Below are 16,922 nucleotides of genomic sequence, written 5' to 3' on the forward strand. Positions count from 1 at the left end.
TGCATAGAAAACGTTCTGAAAGGTACGTTCTGAAACAACAGACAGCAGCAGTTGTTTCTGGCAAGGGCACTGCAGTTGAGGGTGCTTTATCAATCAGCAAGGTCTGACACGGCTAGAAAAGGAATGCACTTGTATATTATTTATTATTCATGTGATTACAACTGTAAAGACTGTAAAGCACAGATCAGGGCTGGAAGACCATGCAATCCACTTGTCCCATTTTTGCAAATGAGAAAACTGAAGCCACAGTGGAGAAGGGACTTGTTCAGAGTCACTCATGACACAGCACAATTGCTGGCCCTTCTCTGCAGCCCCAGAGACAGCCAGTCATTCTGATTTCTGCACCCCACCCCCGGGGGTCCAGCTGCCACAAGAGGGGGAGCTCCAGCAGCAGGAGCCAAGAGAGCTGGTGGTGGTCTGACATTACCAGGGGGATGAGAAGTAAGGACTAACCAAGCGGCAGCCGTGCAAACTCCCAGCACCCAGCTGTCTGCTTCTTGCCGCATTCAGGACAGGCAGGCCCTGGTAATGCTGGCTGTCCCGGCAGGAGCTCAGCACCCTGCGGGGTGTGTCTCCCTTGGGGCCAAACCCCGCCCTCACCTGAAGCACAGCATCCACCTGGGGATAGCCTTGGGGAACAGGCTATCCATGAGATAGCAAGGGCCACTGGAAAAGCAGTTCAATTCCACAAAATAAACCCAGGGTTTCTGAGTGCTACCTGCTGGGCTGGAAGCAGGGCACAGCCTCCCCGGCCTCTGCTGTGTTCAGGGGTTAGAGCAAAGCCACAGGAGCAGGCTTCGCAGGTACAACCTTGTGAATGAGAAATGGCTGGACTCTCACTTTTATTTAGCAACTATAATCAGGACTTTTCAACCTGATATAATATATTAAGCCATTAAATCGCAGGCTGCTGTAATTTCCACAGGTATTTATCGAGTACTAATGTAATTCTTTCATCTAAGCAGAAAGATTGCATTGACTTTTGCTAGGAACTTTTACTTGATTAGATTGTAATCAGTTATGTCTTTTCACAGGACCACATCCTTTTTTAAAAAAAATTCAATTATAATCTACTTGTTCCTCTGGGTTGCTGTACTTTATCATTTCATTAATCAACCTCATTGCTCTCCAACTTGGATGCAAGAGTTCAGAAGTCAATTCTCAGTCAGGGACAGAGGGTGGCCCCCTCTGCTGGTCAGACCAGGCATAGCATGGGCTTGGGGCAAGGAGTTGGTCTTCCCTGTTGCTCCCCACCTCCAACCCCCAGGAGTCACTGGGAGAAGGAGAAAAAAAGACTGTTTACAGGCACTACCTCAATCTCGAATTTTCCGAAATGGTGTCTAGAGAGGGAGCTCTAGAAGATGAAGTGGACTGGAAGAATCTCCCTCCCCCATCCTCCCACCCCCCATCCAGTTTAAACGAGACACCCTGGCGGGGGCTGCAGGAGGTGAGCAGGGGTCTGGGCTCTAGTTACACAAAGGCCGTTGTCCAGCCCAAGGGCTGCAGTCTCCAGCCGCCTGCAGATGCTGTTCACGGGGAGAGGCGTCCCCAGGGCAGAGCCCCCAGTGCTGGTGGCAGAGGAGAGGAAGTCAGGGAGCAGGGCTCGAAGGGATGGGCCGCCCTGGCACCACTGGTTCGGAGTGGTCACCCCCTGATCTGCGAGGGGGATGCGGGTCCAGAGAGGAGGGGCCTGGGCCCGTGCGGCTCAACAAATCGCTGGCGGAGCCTGCCAATCAGCCAGACGGAGCTGTACTCTGCGCTCCACTCCGCCCAGCTGACAGTGCTCCACATTTCCGTCCCCTGGCCCGGGGCTCGGGCCAGCACGCCTCCTGCACCTCACGCCCCCTCAGACAGCAGTGAGCAGGGCCCCCTTCCAGCAGCGCCCCCCACCACCCCGCCGCACCCCACCCCACCCCCAGCCCCGGTCTGCACTGCACATCAGTAGAAGTGTCGGCTTTCCACAATTACGATCCACAGCCTTCCACCCACACCAAATCTGCTCTAAAAAATATCAAATTAGTTCCATCATTAAATCCAAAATGCCATAAAACAAATTGCATCTCGGCTATTGATCTGGAAATCTCTTTAGTGCTCATTGCCGGCACCCCCGAGCGCCCGAGCACGAGGAGTGGCTAAAGATGAATTGCCACGCCCACCGTCTGGTTACTCAGCAGCATTCCGCAGAAATTCGGTGTTTTATTGGCCTTTTTTCCAGTAAGTAAAAGAAAAGTCATCCTCCCCCGAGGTCGGGTCGACGTTTGCAGGAGTTCATCTTAGCTGCTGCGGCCGATACCAGGACGGCTGCTCTGGAAGCACCGCCCCCTCCGTTCAGGGGTGCCGGGATCTGTGTCACCCGCATTCGCACCCCCGCCCCCAGGGACTCCCAGGGGCCTGGGCTCACGCCAGCACGTGTGCGGGCTCAGACGTGAGTCCAAGTGAAACAGCAGCCGTTCATTCAGTCCCCGACACGGGCAAGACACTCTCCTAGACACCGTCCTCTGCCACCCACACAACCTGTGGCGTCTTCCTTTGTTCCCATTCCACACGAGTGGGTCAGAGGGGTCGAGCGCCCCCTCCCCAGTTGTTTGAGGGTGTCCCGCTGGTCCCAGGGCTCACGCCATTCTCAAGGGCAGGCATAGTGAGCTCTGTTCAGGGCCATGCCGGGGGTTTCTGGAGGCAAGAAATGGGACATGAGCTGGAGAAATGAGTTGCCCAAAAAGGAGAAACAGCTTAGGGGAAGACGAGCTGGGAATACAGCCCCAGCCTGGCCTCCCACCAGAGTTCCTCTTTCTGTGAGACATTGGAACCGCAGCTTCCCTAAACACCTGGGTGCCCCCACTGCCCAGAGAGTGACATCCAGCTCTCTCTGGTATCGTCCCCAAGGCCCCTGCCACTGTCCCATTTAATACCCTCCACCCACCCCCACTCACACTCCCTCCAGGCCCATCTCCCCACTCAGGCCCCTCTTCAGGGTCCAGAGGACCCTTGCAGTCCTCCTGAACCACCCACCCCTCTGTCCTAAGATGGACTTTTCTGAGCCAAAAAGACTCCTTAGCATATTTCCCCAAATACCCCACTCACCTTCTGGGTTCATGCTGCTCTCCCCCCAGGTGCCCTGACTTTCCTTCTCTGTGTGTAAAAGTCTCTCTGTCAGATGCAGTATTCAACATGGGGAATGCAGTCAAATTTCATAACAACTTGTATGGTGACAGATGGTTACTAGACTTAACACGGTGATCACTTCCTAAGATAACTGTCCAATCACTATGCTGAATACCTGAAACTAATATAATGTACCTTAAGTTTTCTTTAAATCTCCTTATTCTTCAAAGCCCACCTAAATGCCACCTCCTGCAGTCAGTCTTCCCTGATCACCAGTTGGCAACAAGGGCTCACTCTCCCTCCCCCAACTTCCCATGCATGTTCTAACGAAGCTATTCTCACAGTCCTTCTCTAACCCTGCCCAGAGTGATAGTTATCTGGGCACATTTTTTGGTCCCTTCAACTCAACTGTAAGCTATTTGAGAGCTAGGCCCTATCTTTAAACATATAAGATCTCTGCGTGCTGGGAAGTAGAGAAACTTGGGCACAAACCTGAGGTGCTTTCTTTGTTTCTACAGACAAACCAGTTAATCCAGAAAGTCTGCATCGGAGAGAACAACGTGATCGAAGAAGAAATCCGTGTGAACAGAAGCGTGCACGAGTGGGCAGGAGGGGGTGGAGGCGGGGGCGGAGCCACCTACGTATTCCAGGTGAGGCGGACTGTGCCAGCTCCCCAAGGCAGTGACTTCCAAGTGTCATGGGGTGGAGCCTCACGACAGCCCTGACACCCAAATGCCACTTAGTGCCACTTGGAGATGGGGAAACCCAGGCCCAGCGGGATGCAGGGTTCCCTATCCGTCCAAGAAAGGGCAGGCTCTTCTCCAGCTGCACTACCAGCCCGAGCCAACACGCACGCCTTGGCCCTCCCTGTCCTGAGGAGAACTTGTCTGGCATTGTGGCAGCCAAACCCGAAGCTAAGGGCGGAGGCTTCCTGCCAGGTCCTCCCACAGGACAGTGACACTGAGGGCTTAACTCTGAGGTTGGGTGGGGGGGGTGTCCGAGCCAGTGACCCTGAGAGTGGAGAGGAAGGAGAGAGCAAAGGGGCCTGCTCTGCCCCCGCACCCAAACCTCTGAGGCCACTCCGTGAAGCTTCAGGAAAGGGGCCGTGTAGCAGCCTGTAAGATTGAGCCCACGGTTTTCCTCTCTGATGGAGCCCCGACTGTAGCAGGAGCTGGGGGTAGGGGAGGGGGTGGAGGGTGAGCTGTTGAGCTGTCATAGCGCGAGGTCAGAGCCCTTGGACCTGCAAGACATCACCCACTGCCCAACAAACACTTGGACACCTTAAACATTTAAACCAGGGCACTGGGGGCCCCAGAGTGAAAGCCCAGCTCGGGGTGCCAACCTCTGAACATATCTCTCCGGGCAGATGAAGGACGGCGTGCCGGTGCCCCTGATCATTGCGGCTGGCGGTGGCGGCAGGGCCTACGGGGCCAAGACGGACACGTTCCACCCCGAGAGACTAGAGAATAACTCCTCGGTTCTGGGACTCAACGGCTACTCCGGAGCCGCAGGTACAACGGTGCGAGCCCGCGCGCTCCCAGAACATTCTCCTGGACCTGGCAAGCCACCTGCTCGGCCAGGGCCCTCCAGCGGGCATCTCAATCACCGGTCCCTGAGAGGCCGGGGGCTCCGAGACAGGTCCCGGTGCCAAGGGAGGGAGGGCAGGCAGCATCCTTGGGCCGCAGAGCCCACCTTGCTGACGGCAGGGTTGGACTTGGGGAAGGTCACTGAGAAAATGAGACCCACCCCAAACATGCAGGTGGCCAGCCAGCCCTCCCTGGGTTTCCCCGAATGCACCTGGAGGTGAGCAGAGGGGAGACCTCTGGGCGGAGTCAGGCCCTCCAGACCCCCAGGGTTCTGCCTCCTGGCCCCTGGGGGCCCAGCTCACGCAGCCCCTCCCTGGGGGAGCTCTGTCTGGAAAACGGCCTGGCTGGTTAGTGAGAACCGGCCACACAAACCAGGGCGGGCATCCCAGGGGGCGTGCATTCTCCGGTCTTCCAAAATCAGCCGTCCCTAAAGAGAAAAGTCGCTTCGTCTTTGTAATTTTCCCACAATCGGCGTGCGGGAGGGTTTTTGAAGGCATCTATCATTGGAGATTAATTAAAGCAAACACTCAGACTTCCTCTTTAATCAAGAGATGACTGGGAATAGAAGAAAGTAGGGATTGTCCCTGGGTGGACAGTGAAGAATTACCCCCAGCAAGATTTATGGTGCTCCGTGCAGAGGTACCGATTTAATAAATTAAAAAACACTCCCACATCTATTACACGTGTGCTCTTCAAAGCAGCCCTGCAGGGTTCTCCAGAAAGGTGCTACTATTCCCGTTTTACGAGGGTCAGCGGGCTCACAGAAAGTTAGTAGGTGGTTTTTTTTTCTCAACATGGCCAAACTGTTTCATACTCCATCCATTTAAGAAAAACCAGTTGTTGATTTATTTTTATGTCCATTATTCTCTTCCCCACACGTTTGCTTGGAGGCTGCCGGGTGGAGTCGGGGGGCAGAAACGATGCGAGGGCAGGCGGCGGGGGGCAGGGGAGGCAGCAGACAGGGTGTCAGGCCCAGCTTGCCCTGACGTGCTCACCAGCCTCGTGGCTCTGCCCGGCCCATGTCCAGAATTCACTGCAGGTCCCTGGGGAGCAGGGGCCTTCCCTCTGCCACCTGACCCCAACAGCCACCCACTGGCTGGCAGGAGACAGACCAGCCCTTGAAACCTAAACACCCCTCTAACTTCCAAAGGTGACAAAGGGACCTCACAACTTGCCTGGGTGTCTCCATGCTAGACCCACGCTTGCTCCTGCCCTGGGTTTCATTGTCCAAAAACTGGCGCCCTCTTTGTAGCACAACAGTCATCTCTCTCCACACCCCATACCCCCGACACCCCCCACCGCACATGCCCACCCCCCAGCCTCCCTCTGCAGCCCCTTCTGGGTCCAAAAGAGTCTCCCAGGTTCACTAACCCTTACAGTTCCGGCAGACCCGCAAACTGCTGTTTCTCCAGGCCCCCCACCCATCACCTGCTGAGGCCGGAAGGGCTCTGGGGTCGTTGGGGGTGGGCTGCCGGTTGCAATGTCACATGAGACAGCACTGGGGGAGAGAAGGCCCTGGAATCTCCGGAGCCAGCAGGAAAGACTTCTGGGGTCAGCCTGTGGCCTTCCACCTCCATGCTGTCCATAGCACATCCTTGGCAAGAGCTCGGAGCTGCCCCAGGCCTTGGGCAGCACAGCTCTGGTGGCTGCCGTTGCCACCACGGCACCTAGGAGCAGCAGGCAGGACGCGGCCAAGCCTCGGAGGGTGGGGCTGTCTGCAGCGTGTGCCCTGCCTGCAAATGCCCCGTGAGCCCTACGCTTGGTGCAGTCAATGAAGTGTTTCACTCACTCACTGCCTCCTCTGACCCAAACGTCAACCCGCTGAGGCGAGCCTCCATCCCCGAGTCCCAGGCTCAGGAGGAGGAAGTCCTCGCCCGGGAAACAGTAAAGCCCGTTGGGTTATCTGGTGCCTAGCCCAGGATTCCTGCAAGGGGCGTCTCTGCAGCGGCCTCGGCAGGGCTTTGGCGGTCGGCTGCTCAGGTTCTGGTGGGTCCTGGCGCTTGTTGAGATGGGAAGCAGCTGAGGGAGCGAAGGCCCAGCACTTCGGGAGCTGGGGGACACGGAGGGAAGTCAGAGGAACAAGCTGAGTCATCGTGCTGCCTGTGTCCCCCACGGACCCCGTTCCTGGCCAGGCGCTCTCAGGGCTTTCCAGCCAGAGGCCTGACGGGAAGCAGCTGTACGAGGCGTGTGCCCACCGGGACACTGGGCCATAGCCAGGGCGGGTCTCTCTAGGACCAAGGCCACACTCCTGGTCTTCTAGCTACGGACCGCAGCTCCCCGGCCCCACTGAAGACGGGGCCCCCGGGCCCCCTCAAAGCACACCTTGTCCAGCTGCCTTTGCCAGATGCCCCGGCTGACCTGACCTAGCCAGCAGCCTCACTGGCGTTTCCTCTGTCTCCCCCTCCCCGCAGGTGGTGGAGGTGGCTGGAATGATAACACTTCCTTGCTCTGGTCTGGAAAGTCTTTGCTGGAGGGTGCCACCGGAGGACATTCCTGCCCCCAGGCCATGAAGAAGTGGGGGTGGGAGACCAGAGGGGGTTTCGGAGGGGGTGGAGGGGGGTGCTCCTCAGGTGGAGGAGGCGGAGGATATATAGGTAAAGATGATTTGTGTTCAAGGTGTCGCTCCCCTCCCCTCTTAGTCCTAGGCACCTCCCCTCCCCATCCTCTCCCGCCCTCGCCTGCCCTCCCCTGGCCGCCCCCGCCCCCGTGTGGACTGTGATGTGACTGTGCACGCCTTCCGCCCAGCCCGGGGACCAGCCGGAGGCAGGGTGTTCGCTCGCGGGCCAGCATCCTGCCTCCAGGCTTCGCCAGCAACAGCATCAAGATCCCGCGTGGTTCTTGATCACCCCGGAGTCAATGACACAGGGGCTTCGGCTTCTCGGACTGTTCTCCGAGCCGCCCCTAAGGGTGTGCTGGCTTGAGAACCTCTGAGGCCAGGCCTCTCAACCGCGTGCTTCCCTTGGGATGGCCTGGCCCACGTCCCTGCCAAGCCAGCTCCCTAAGGGCCTGGTGTGTGGCTTCCAGCCTCCAGGACTCCTCCCCTTCCTTTCCCTGCCCCAGCCCACCAGCTTCAGAACGCCACTCACCGTGCCGATGGGCGCTGCTCCGGAGGGCAACCGCAGGCAGCCCAGCCCAGCCCAGCCCAGCCCTTCAGCAAGCAGCTGGCCCCTGGCCCCTGGCCCCGGGTCTCCTCTGAGCTAGAGCAGAGCACAGGAGCATTCTGAAGCTGAGAGGCGGGGGAATGGTGGCTCCACTGTCCCCACAGACTAGGACACGATGCATGCACACACTGTGATGTTTGGTCTGTGTTTTGCTTAACGCTGTGAAAGATGCTTGCATTAACCAGATGCTCCTCTTTTCCAAGCCTTGGGTGGGTGGGCGGAGCCCGAGGGGGGAGCCCAGAGATAACCCAGCCCCAGCTGAATGGAGGGACAGGAGCCTAAAGGCACAGGGGCCCTTCCCCCATGTCCCAGCCCCTACCTGATGGCACTGGAGCAGCTCCTCAATGCCACTGCCCTGGCCAGTCCCAGAAGAGGCACCAGGGGGCTAACCAGCCTGGGGAGACTAGAACTTTTCCAGGTCTCGTTCACATGCACTGCTTCCCACGGGGCCCCAGTGGAGTGGGGACCCCCCGTGGGAGCTGACCTGGACCTGGAGAGGAAAGTGGCCCCATACCCAGCGTCTATGAGCCAAGCCCCACGTGCAGCCCCTGTGCCCTGAGCCTCCCTTCCCTCCCCATCGCCCCACCCTCCCAGGCGCCCCACTGGCCCCACTGCATGTCCCGCTGATGCGCACGTGTGTTGAGACTGGGCACCCACCCCTCTGCGTTAAACTCTTCTCTGGTTTGCCACAGGCGGCAACGCAGCCTCGAACAATGACCCTGAGATGGACGGGGAGGACGGGGTGTCCTTCATCAGTCCCCTGGGCATCCTGTACACCCCGGCTTTGAAAGGTACCCTCTGCCGCATGCAGAACCGACTTCCTTAGGCCAGGTCTTCCACTCAGCTACCACCTCAGAACTGCCGACATGAGCCCAGGACACAAAGGCACGACTGTGGGTCACTGGCAGGCCAGGTTGCCGGGCACTCAGTTTTCTGGGAGTCAGGAGGTGTGGTCTGATGTGGACAGAGGCAGAAGACCGACCACCAGGCAGGCCGGTGCTAGAACATGCAGCAGTAACAGGGGCTGAACCAACTTAAGGGCCAGGCATGCAGACCCTCCTACCCACCTCCACCGCTGCACCCACACCCCCGAACTCCACCCCCCAGATGCACCGGGGACTTGCCCGGGCAGAGCTGTGCTGCAGCGGCTGTGGGACGTGGGAATGGGCACCAGAGAACCCACACTGGCCGGCTGGAGATAGGCACGGGGGGGCTGGGCGGGGGGCGGGGCAGCCTCCCCAGGCTCCGCCCAAGGCTCACCCTCCATCCTTGCCGACAGTGATGGAAGGCCACGGGGAAGTGAATATTAAGCATTACCTGAACTGCAGCCACTGTGAGGTGGACGAGTGCCACGTGGACCCTGAGAGCCACAAGGTCATCTGCTTCTGTGAGCACGGGACGGTGCTGGCTGAGGACGGTGTGTCTTGCATTGGTAAGGGGGTGGGGGTGGGGGCCCAGAGATGGAGCCACCGCTGGTCTCCATGGTTCTGGAGATGTGGAATGCAGCTCTGTAAACGTCATGATCACCCCCGCGCCCCATCGTCCACCCCGGCACGGATGCTCTGGCGACTGGGCAGAGAGGCCTGAGTGGGAGGGGCGGGCCGCAGCTCCCCAAGGAGTCTGGAGTCATGTAGCCCCAGCTCTGAACCAGGGTGTGAACCCTGACGCCCCCACCCAGGGCCATTCTGCCTCTGCAGGGACACCCCAAGTGCCAGGGACCCGGACACTTCCTCCAGACCGTCCCTTCCGACTCCCACTCCACGGGTCCCCACTGGCAACAGCCTGTCAAGGATGTCCTCCTCCTGCACGTCTTCTGCAGGTTAAATGACCTTTGAATTCCGATCCTTCACGTGGGACACAGCTTAATGTCTCCTCTCCATGCCGGTGCCCCACACCTGCAGGCGTTGCCAATGTCCCTCCTGAAATGCGGTGTCTGGACCAGGCATGATTCCACCGTGTGGTCGATGCCACTGTGGTGCCTGGGAGCCCCCCTCCCGGGGCCACAGGAGGTAACTCAGCCTCAGAGTGTCCCTGAGGGGCACCCTCTGTTGCTGGGTCAGACCGAGCTCATTGCTGCCTGCAGCCCCTGAATCTCTTCCGCAGCCACTGCCGACTCACCGTTTACCCTCAGCCCGTCATCATGCTGTGGGCATTTCGGATTAATGTCCAGAATTGTGTATCTAGGCCTGTTCTGTGCCTCCTTCACCGGAAGCCACTCTGAGGGCTGTAACACCAGGATGAACCTGCTCTGTGCCCTGGGTCCTCTGAAAAGAAGGGTAGACGAGGTTCCTAGCCATGAGAGGGGCAGGTGGCCTTTGTCCCGGCCAGGGAGGGCCTTTCTGACTCCGGTCGGGTCCAAGGAGAGTCAGCACGGTCACTGGTGTCTCGGGGGGACCTGTCTTCCAGTGTCGCCCACCCCAGAGCCCCACCTGCCGCTCTCGCTGGTCCTCTCCATTGTGACCTCGGCACTCGTGGCCGCCCTCGTCCTGGCGTTCTCTGGCATCATGATCGGTGAGTGTGCCACAGCCCCGGGGCTTCCCGGGGAGGCAGGAAGGCAGATGTGGCAGGGCTGGGCAGCACCGCGGGCTCTGCCGTGGACACCGAGGTGTCCCTCCACGTGGGTGGTGGCTGGGGCAGCCCAGGCCCCCAGCACAGCTGTGGGTCCCTAGAGCCCCTGATCCTGAACCTCAGCCCCGTAAATAATTTCCTGGCTGCCCTCGGGGAGGCGGTGGGGGTGGGGAGCACTCTGCAGAGGTGGGCGCCATAGCTCAAGCTCAGCCCCGGCCCCAGACTTCACTTCCAGCTCCCACCAGACACTGGCTTCAGCAGGCACTTCTCCTAGTGGGGCTCATTCCCTTTGGGACTCCTCCAGCACCACAACCTGACCCTGCTCCCCACCCCCGCCCCCGCCCGCACCCCACACCCTCCTCCCCAGACAAGCAGAGAATGCAAAGTTGGTTTGTGAGTGTTTCCTGTGAGGCCTGTGAGCCCAGGTGAGCTGATCAGGAGGTCCCGGGGGGCTCACATTGTGCGACCAGGCTTCTCCTTCTGGAAACGCCCAGGGCAGGCGGGCAGGGAGGTGAAGGAAAGCGAGGGAAAGGCTCCAAGCTACATACTTTCAGACCAGCCTCCTCGGGGGAGAGGAGCCCCGGGGGTGGCCAAGAAGACGGCGGCACGTGTAACTCCCACAGGTGCGTCCTTCAAAGGGACAGGATGATAGGAGCAGACACATTTTGCACACTTGCTATGTGCCAGGCAGTTTACACATGTTAGTTCCCCGAGGAGGGGGGGCAACTGAACAACTGAGCGCGCAGCAGCTGACTCACTTGCCCCGCCGGAGGGGGAGAGGTTGGGCTGGAAAGGCAGGACTCGCCCCGGGAATCCCAGTTTCCGGCTGCCTCCCCCGGAGTGTGCCTACAGAGTGCTCTCCCGGGTACAATAGCGGAGATTATGGTCCCTTGCAATAGTAGAGCTCTTCAGAACTTTTCAAAACCATTTCATGTCGGTGAATTTATCTGATTGAGACAACCCTAGGCCTTGGGGACTGGGAGGCTTAGGAGACAGGGCAGGAGTTACTTTTCCTGCTTACGGAGGAGGCTGGGGCCGAAGGGGTCACATGACCCGGTCAGTGTCACTCAGCCTGTAAGTAACAAGGGTGCAGTTAGAGCGCGGGTCCTTGGGCGCCAGTTTAGATGCCAGCTGAGGGCCCTGTCCGCTCTGGCAGTTCTCCAACTACGGGAAGCAGGAGCGAGCGAGCGCTGCTCTCAGATCCGCCGCTGTGCTGCCCCCGCCCCCCACAGAGGCCTGGCACTGCAGAGACACCCAGGCAGGCCTGGTCCTGGAGACCTGGGGCGCCTCTGAGGGCCAGCTCAGCTGCAGAACGTCCCAAGAGCCCCGCTGGACAGTCTTTCGACTGCATGGCCTTTGAGGGGTTTTGCTCAGCCCTCACCCTCCTGCATTGGGGCCAGACTTTCAACACAGTCTGACAGTTCCCCCAGCCTCCCCCCTCTAGCTCCCTCCCCGCTTCCCCTCAGAGCCATCTTCCATAGTCGTGTCTCGGGTCTGCTTCTCAGGGGACCCAAACTAACGTGTCTCTGCCCCTGCATGACACAGTAAAACCTTTTCCATTTTATGATTTTAATCTTTACATTGACTTTAAATAATCTTTGGTTAAAAGTACTCTTTCACATGTATAATTATTTTGTTAGCATTAGTAAGTGTGGTAGAAGGGTTTCGATCTCAGAGGAGGAGATGGAGATCCAGGAAGGCTTCCTGGAGGTGGTGGCCTGTGCTGGGCTTCAGAGGCCAGGCTGCCTGGTCCAGGCCACACTGAGGCTGATCTCCGCCCGTCTGCCCATTTGCAGTGTACCGCCGGAAGCACCAGGAGCTGCAAGCAATGCAGATGGAGCTGCAGAGCCCCGAGTACAAGCTGAGCAAGCTCCGCACCTCGACCATCATGACGGACTACAACCCCAACTATTGCTTTGCCGGCAAGACCTCCTCCATCAGCGACCTGAAGGAGGTGCCTCGGAAAAACATCACCCTCCTTCGGTGAGTGCCCTGCCATCCTCCAGGGGAGGGGGTGTCCCGGGGGCCTGGACGTCATCCCAGCGTCACGGACTCCTCTAGCTACAGGAGACCAGACCAGCCCCACCCCACCCTCCCAGAGGGAGACAGGTTCGTGTTCAAGGCCATTTGGGGGGTATCTAACTGCTTAACAGCCTGTGTGCTCGTGGGGTTTGCACAATAGGAGGACGACTAGTTGGGAGGAACCAGGACTCTCCCTCCTCAGAACCCACACAAGTGTCCCCTCCCTGAGCCGTCCTGGCTCCCCCCTCCTCCTGATGGAGCAAAGCGCCCCCCTCCAAGCCCCCAGAGCACCCCGTGCATGTCTGCCCCACACTGAGAGCACCCTGCCGAGGTGTCTGCAGCGGACTGTCCCCCCCCGCCCCGGGGAGCACACACCTCCAGGCGAGGGCCAGGCCTGGGCCTCCCCTGTGTCCCTGGCCCATGTCAGAGACCCGAGTCTTCCCCAAGGGAAGTTCAGCCATCGTCACGAATCCCGAGCTGGCACACCTCTCGCCAGTTTTCAGATAATCCATGGAGGTCGGGATTGAGCGGCGAAGCCCGGTTGAGGGTGTGACTCCTGGGCGCGAGCCCCCGGCCCCTCGTGGGCAGCCACTCGGCGTCCACGACCCTTTCTCGCGGCCGGCCTGCCTCTGCCTCATCGCGCCCTCTTCTCCTTTGCGCAGGGGTCTGGGCCACGGTGCGTTTGGGGAGGTGTATGAAGGTCAGGTGTCTGGGATGCCCAGCGACCCGAGCCCCCTGCAAGTGGCTGTGAAGGTAAGAGGGGCTCCCTCGAGGACCGACCGGGGCCAGCAGTCTGCAGGCTGCACGCCGGCAGGCAGCGCTCACCGTGCCTGCTCACGGCCGTCTCCCCTCTGTGCCAGACGCTGCCTGAGGTGTGCTCCGAGCAGGACGAGCTGGATTTCCTCATGGAGGCCCTGATCATCAGGTAGTCCGCAGAGACGCCCCAGGCCCCGCCCCCGCCCTGCCCTGCCCCACCCCACCCCGCCCCGCCCTGGAGCTGCTGCTGCTGACAGAGGTCGCCAGCGTGCCTCTCCTCTCCGGCTGGCGCTCCCCCAGACCCTTAGCCTGCCTTACCAGGGTGGAGCATCCCCCCCCCCCGTGGTATCTCAGAAAAAAATATCTGTGACCCAATCCTTCAGTCGGTACCCCTCTGCCTTCAACCAGCACCCCTGTGCCGTCTGTTCGTTCTCTCTCCCTCCTTCGTAAGCACAGAGCGAGCTGGTGTTTGAAGTGGAGGATATGATCTCCCTCCAGGCGACTCTCCTTCCGGGCCTTTCACCAGCCCCGGCTCCCGCTCCTCGCGCCCCTAACATGAGGGGAGGCTGCCCCACCTCGGCCCATGCAGTAGGCCTGGATTCCTTCCACCTGTGGCTCTGGGGTCCCTAACTGGAGCCTCAGTGTGCAGGGCTCTGACTGTAGATCACTTTAAGGAAAACTCAGGGGTTTGACCTTGAGATCTGGCCGGGCTCATGGCTCATGGCCTCCTGTGGCACTGGGGAGCCTCACACATCCCGACAGGGTGGGGCAGCCCCGGGTCTCCCCTTGGCGGAGGCGGCAGAGGGAAGGCAGCGGGGCGGTGTGCGGTGTGCTGGTGGCATCCAGAGCCACGGGGGGACAAGCAGCAGGCTCTGCACCTTGCTTGGAAAATAACTTCTCTTCTGATTGTGCATGTAATACATGATTATTGAATGAAACTTGGAAAGTAGAGGATTATGTGAAGAAGGCACAAATCGCTCTGTCACACTACTGGGCAAAACCATTCTGTTCCAACCCTGCACGTGTGTGCCCACGTGGAGATTCCCGGCCCCGCTGCCCTGGGTGTCCTACCTAGCAGGACCACATTAACAGGAAAACCCAAATCCCCGGGCCTCCAGGAGGAATCCACAGTGGGGTCGATATGCCCCTCTTTCTTCTCAATCTCTTTCACACAACACCCCCCTGGCAGGTCCTCCAGCTTCTTCCTCGGGGGACTCAGACGTGCAACCCAGCAGGCAGTCCACGCACCGGTCTCCGTGAACGACTGGGTGCTCTCCTGTCTCCCACCCATTTCCTCGCTCAGGTGTCTGTTCAGGGTCCTCCCACCTCCAGCCAAATACTCGCCTGCAGACTGAGCTCCTGCAGGGCCTGCCCCCTGGTTCTTCCACCCGCTCGGTGACGAGACAGTTCTCGGCCGAGGTTCAGCTTGGGACCCCTGCTACCAACATCTGCAGGACGCGTTTCCCTAACGTGTCTGCTGAAAACATAAAGTTATATCCTGCTTTCCCCACTTAAGATTTTCCCAGACTCAGCTCAGTTATATTTGCTTCCTCCCCTGTGCTCTGCAGCAAATTCAATCACCAGAACATCGTGCGCTGCATTGGAGTGAGCCTTCAAGCCCTGCCCCGGTTTATCCTGCTGGAGCTCATGGCAGGAGGGGACCTCAAGTCGTTCCTCCGGGAGACCCGCCCCCGCCCGGTGAGTGAGAACTGGTCTCTCCCCGGCACTTGTGCCAAGGAACGAGTGGGTTGGGAGGAGCAAGCGTGAGCAGCTTGGGGAGCAGCTGGGGCGAGGGGCAGGGAGTCAGCCCCTGGGCCCGGATCTGGGGGGATGGCCAGGAGAGAATGCACAAAATGTGGACAACGGCCCTGGCAGCTCACGCAAGGCTTGTGCGACGGGTTCTCCAGCCTGAGCCCATTTTTATGGCCGGCTGACCATGGAAATCCGCACTAGAGACAAGCACAGAGAGGGCCATTTATGCCAAGCAGGTCACTTTCCCAGACAGCTGACGTGGGGCAGGTCCATCTGTATCCACGTGTTCTGACCCCACTGTTACTTCTCAAATGGTGACATTGGACCTCATAGTTTTACTATCCAAATAAAGTGCTGACGTGTTTCAGAAGGTGCTGCATGTGTGTTATAGCTGGAGGGCTGGAGCTGGGGACAGTGGAGAGACCTGCGTGGATCCAGGAATGCCATGCCCCTGCCCTGCCCAGCCATTTGACAACCACATGGCTTAGAGCAGACTGCCCAGTCCAGCCTCAGTGTCTGCAGCGTGAAGTCCAAGGGCTGGACGGGAACATCTTGGACGTGGTTCTCAATTATAGAACACAGCACACTGGGTGGACCCAGAACCCAGCCACCCACTCTTGCTACTGCCGGGCTCTTCAGGAGGCCCTGGGAGCCAGGGACCGGAGCAGAGCCCAGAGTCTGGACACGGTTTCCCGGGGTTGCCGCTGGGCTGTGAGGACCACAGAGAAGATGTGCACCCTCCCCACCCCCAGGAAAACAGAGAGGGGCTGAGACACCTGCTGCAGAAAGCCCAGAACTGAACGTCCTGCTCTCGGGGACTCCAAGTGGCAGCAGAAACCTTGAAAGGTCACACCTGTCCCAATCCCCATCTCCGGCCAGGCTCCACTTAGAATATCTTAGTCTGGGTGACCTATCTTGACATTTAAGAATCCCCTCTAACTCCTTGAAACAATGGGTGTGTGTGTGCTCCTGAGCATGCCCGGCAGGGGGATGTGGGGAAAGAAAGACACACCCACTTTGTAACAGTCCTCATTGGCTTCCTCCTCTCTCCAAACCATGGCATGAACAGCGCAGATCTTTCACGGAGGAGGAGACTGTGGCTCGGAGACAGTAAAGGACTTGCCAGGGCCACACAGGACGTGGAAGAGCTGGGAAGAGCTGAGACCCAGAACTCAGGGCTTATGACTCCTGACACAGTGCTTCTTCCAACCCGTTGTGCCCTTTTCCCAGTGACCCTCTTGGGGACGCCACAGACGGCCACAGTGAGGCTGGGTCATTAAGAGCCAGCACTGCGAGCCAGGCAGGCGTCTCCGTGCCAGTTCAAGCGCCAACTTAGTGGCTTCTCCACCACCACCCACCAAGGCAGAGGCTTCGGTGGGTGTGCCCTGAGACCCAGCAGAGGCCAGACGGGAAGAGGCGTGGCTCTGGTCTTCCCACTGGGCGTCCCTGGGGCTGGAGGAGAAGGAGGAACGCACACGCACAGGAGAGACCTGGGATCTGTACAGGGGGCCTGGGAACCGCCACTCGGCCAATCCAAGCACTTTTGTGGCTGGGGTGGGGCAGCAGTGAGGAGTGGGGCTCCTCTCTCTGTTGGCGATGAGAGATGATTTGAATATTGTTCCAAGACACAAACTACCAGGAAGGAGAGGCAAATCACCGATCCCTCCCACCCCGCAGTGCGCCGTGGGAGGCTCAGGGTGGGAGCCTGCTGCTGAGCACTAGCCCCTGACAACAGGGCCCACCCCCGAGACGCCCACGATGGTGGGATGGCCGACTCTCCTGGGACAGCCCCTTCCAAGGGTCAGGATTCCACCCACCAATCTGCTCTTAACCTTTGACCTGGCTTTCCTTGCCATCTATGCACCCAAGTCTCACAGCACCTGCCATCCTTCTTCTCACCCCCTCCTTCTTCTCACCCCCCGCCATACACATCTCCCCAGCCCAGACGAGCTGGTCCCTTCCTGAGATACCTGCA

General features: G+C 59.3%; 1 protein-coding gene across 1 annotated transcript in view; it reads left to right on the plus strand.

Moving 5' to 3' along the window:
• ALK (ALK receptor tyrosine kinase) overlaps positions 1 to 16,922 on the plus strand; it is a 641,645-nt gene that overhangs the window by 608,108 nt on the left and 16,615 nt on the right. Inside the window, exons 14-23 of the mRNA XM_045844604.1 lie at positions 3,621 to 3,752; positions 4,469 to 4,613; positions 7,100 to 7,282; positions 8,542 to 8,640; positions 9,129 to 9,281; positions 10,256 to 10,360; positions 12,214 to 12,400; positions 13,102 to 13,192; positions 13,300 to 13,364; positions 14,764 to 14,893. Coding sequence (XP_045700560.1) covers positions 3,621 to 3,752; positions 4,469 to 4,613; positions 7,100 to 7,282; positions 8,542 to 8,640; positions 9,129 to 9,281; positions 10,256 to 10,360; positions 12,214 to 12,400; positions 13,102 to 13,192; positions 13,300 to 13,364; positions 14,764 to 14,893 — 1,290 coding nt within the window. The remainder of the gene's footprint in view (positions 1 to 3,620; positions 3,753 to 4,468; positions 4,614 to 7,099; positions 7,283 to 8,541; positions 8,641 to 9,128; positions 9,282 to 10,255; positions 10,361 to 12,213; positions 12,401 to 13,101; positions 13,193 to 13,299; positions 13,365 to 14,763; positions 14,894 to 16,922) is intronic.

Source organism: Phyllostomus hastatus, unplaced genomic scaffold (assembly GCF_019186645.2).
Source record: "Phyllostomus hastatus isolate PE091 unplaced genomic scaffold, TTU_PhHast_1.1 phas_contig_402, whole genome shotgun sequence".
NCBI lineage: Eukaryota > Metazoa > Chordata > Mammalia > Chiroptera > Phyllostomidae > Phyllostomus > Phyllostomus hastatus.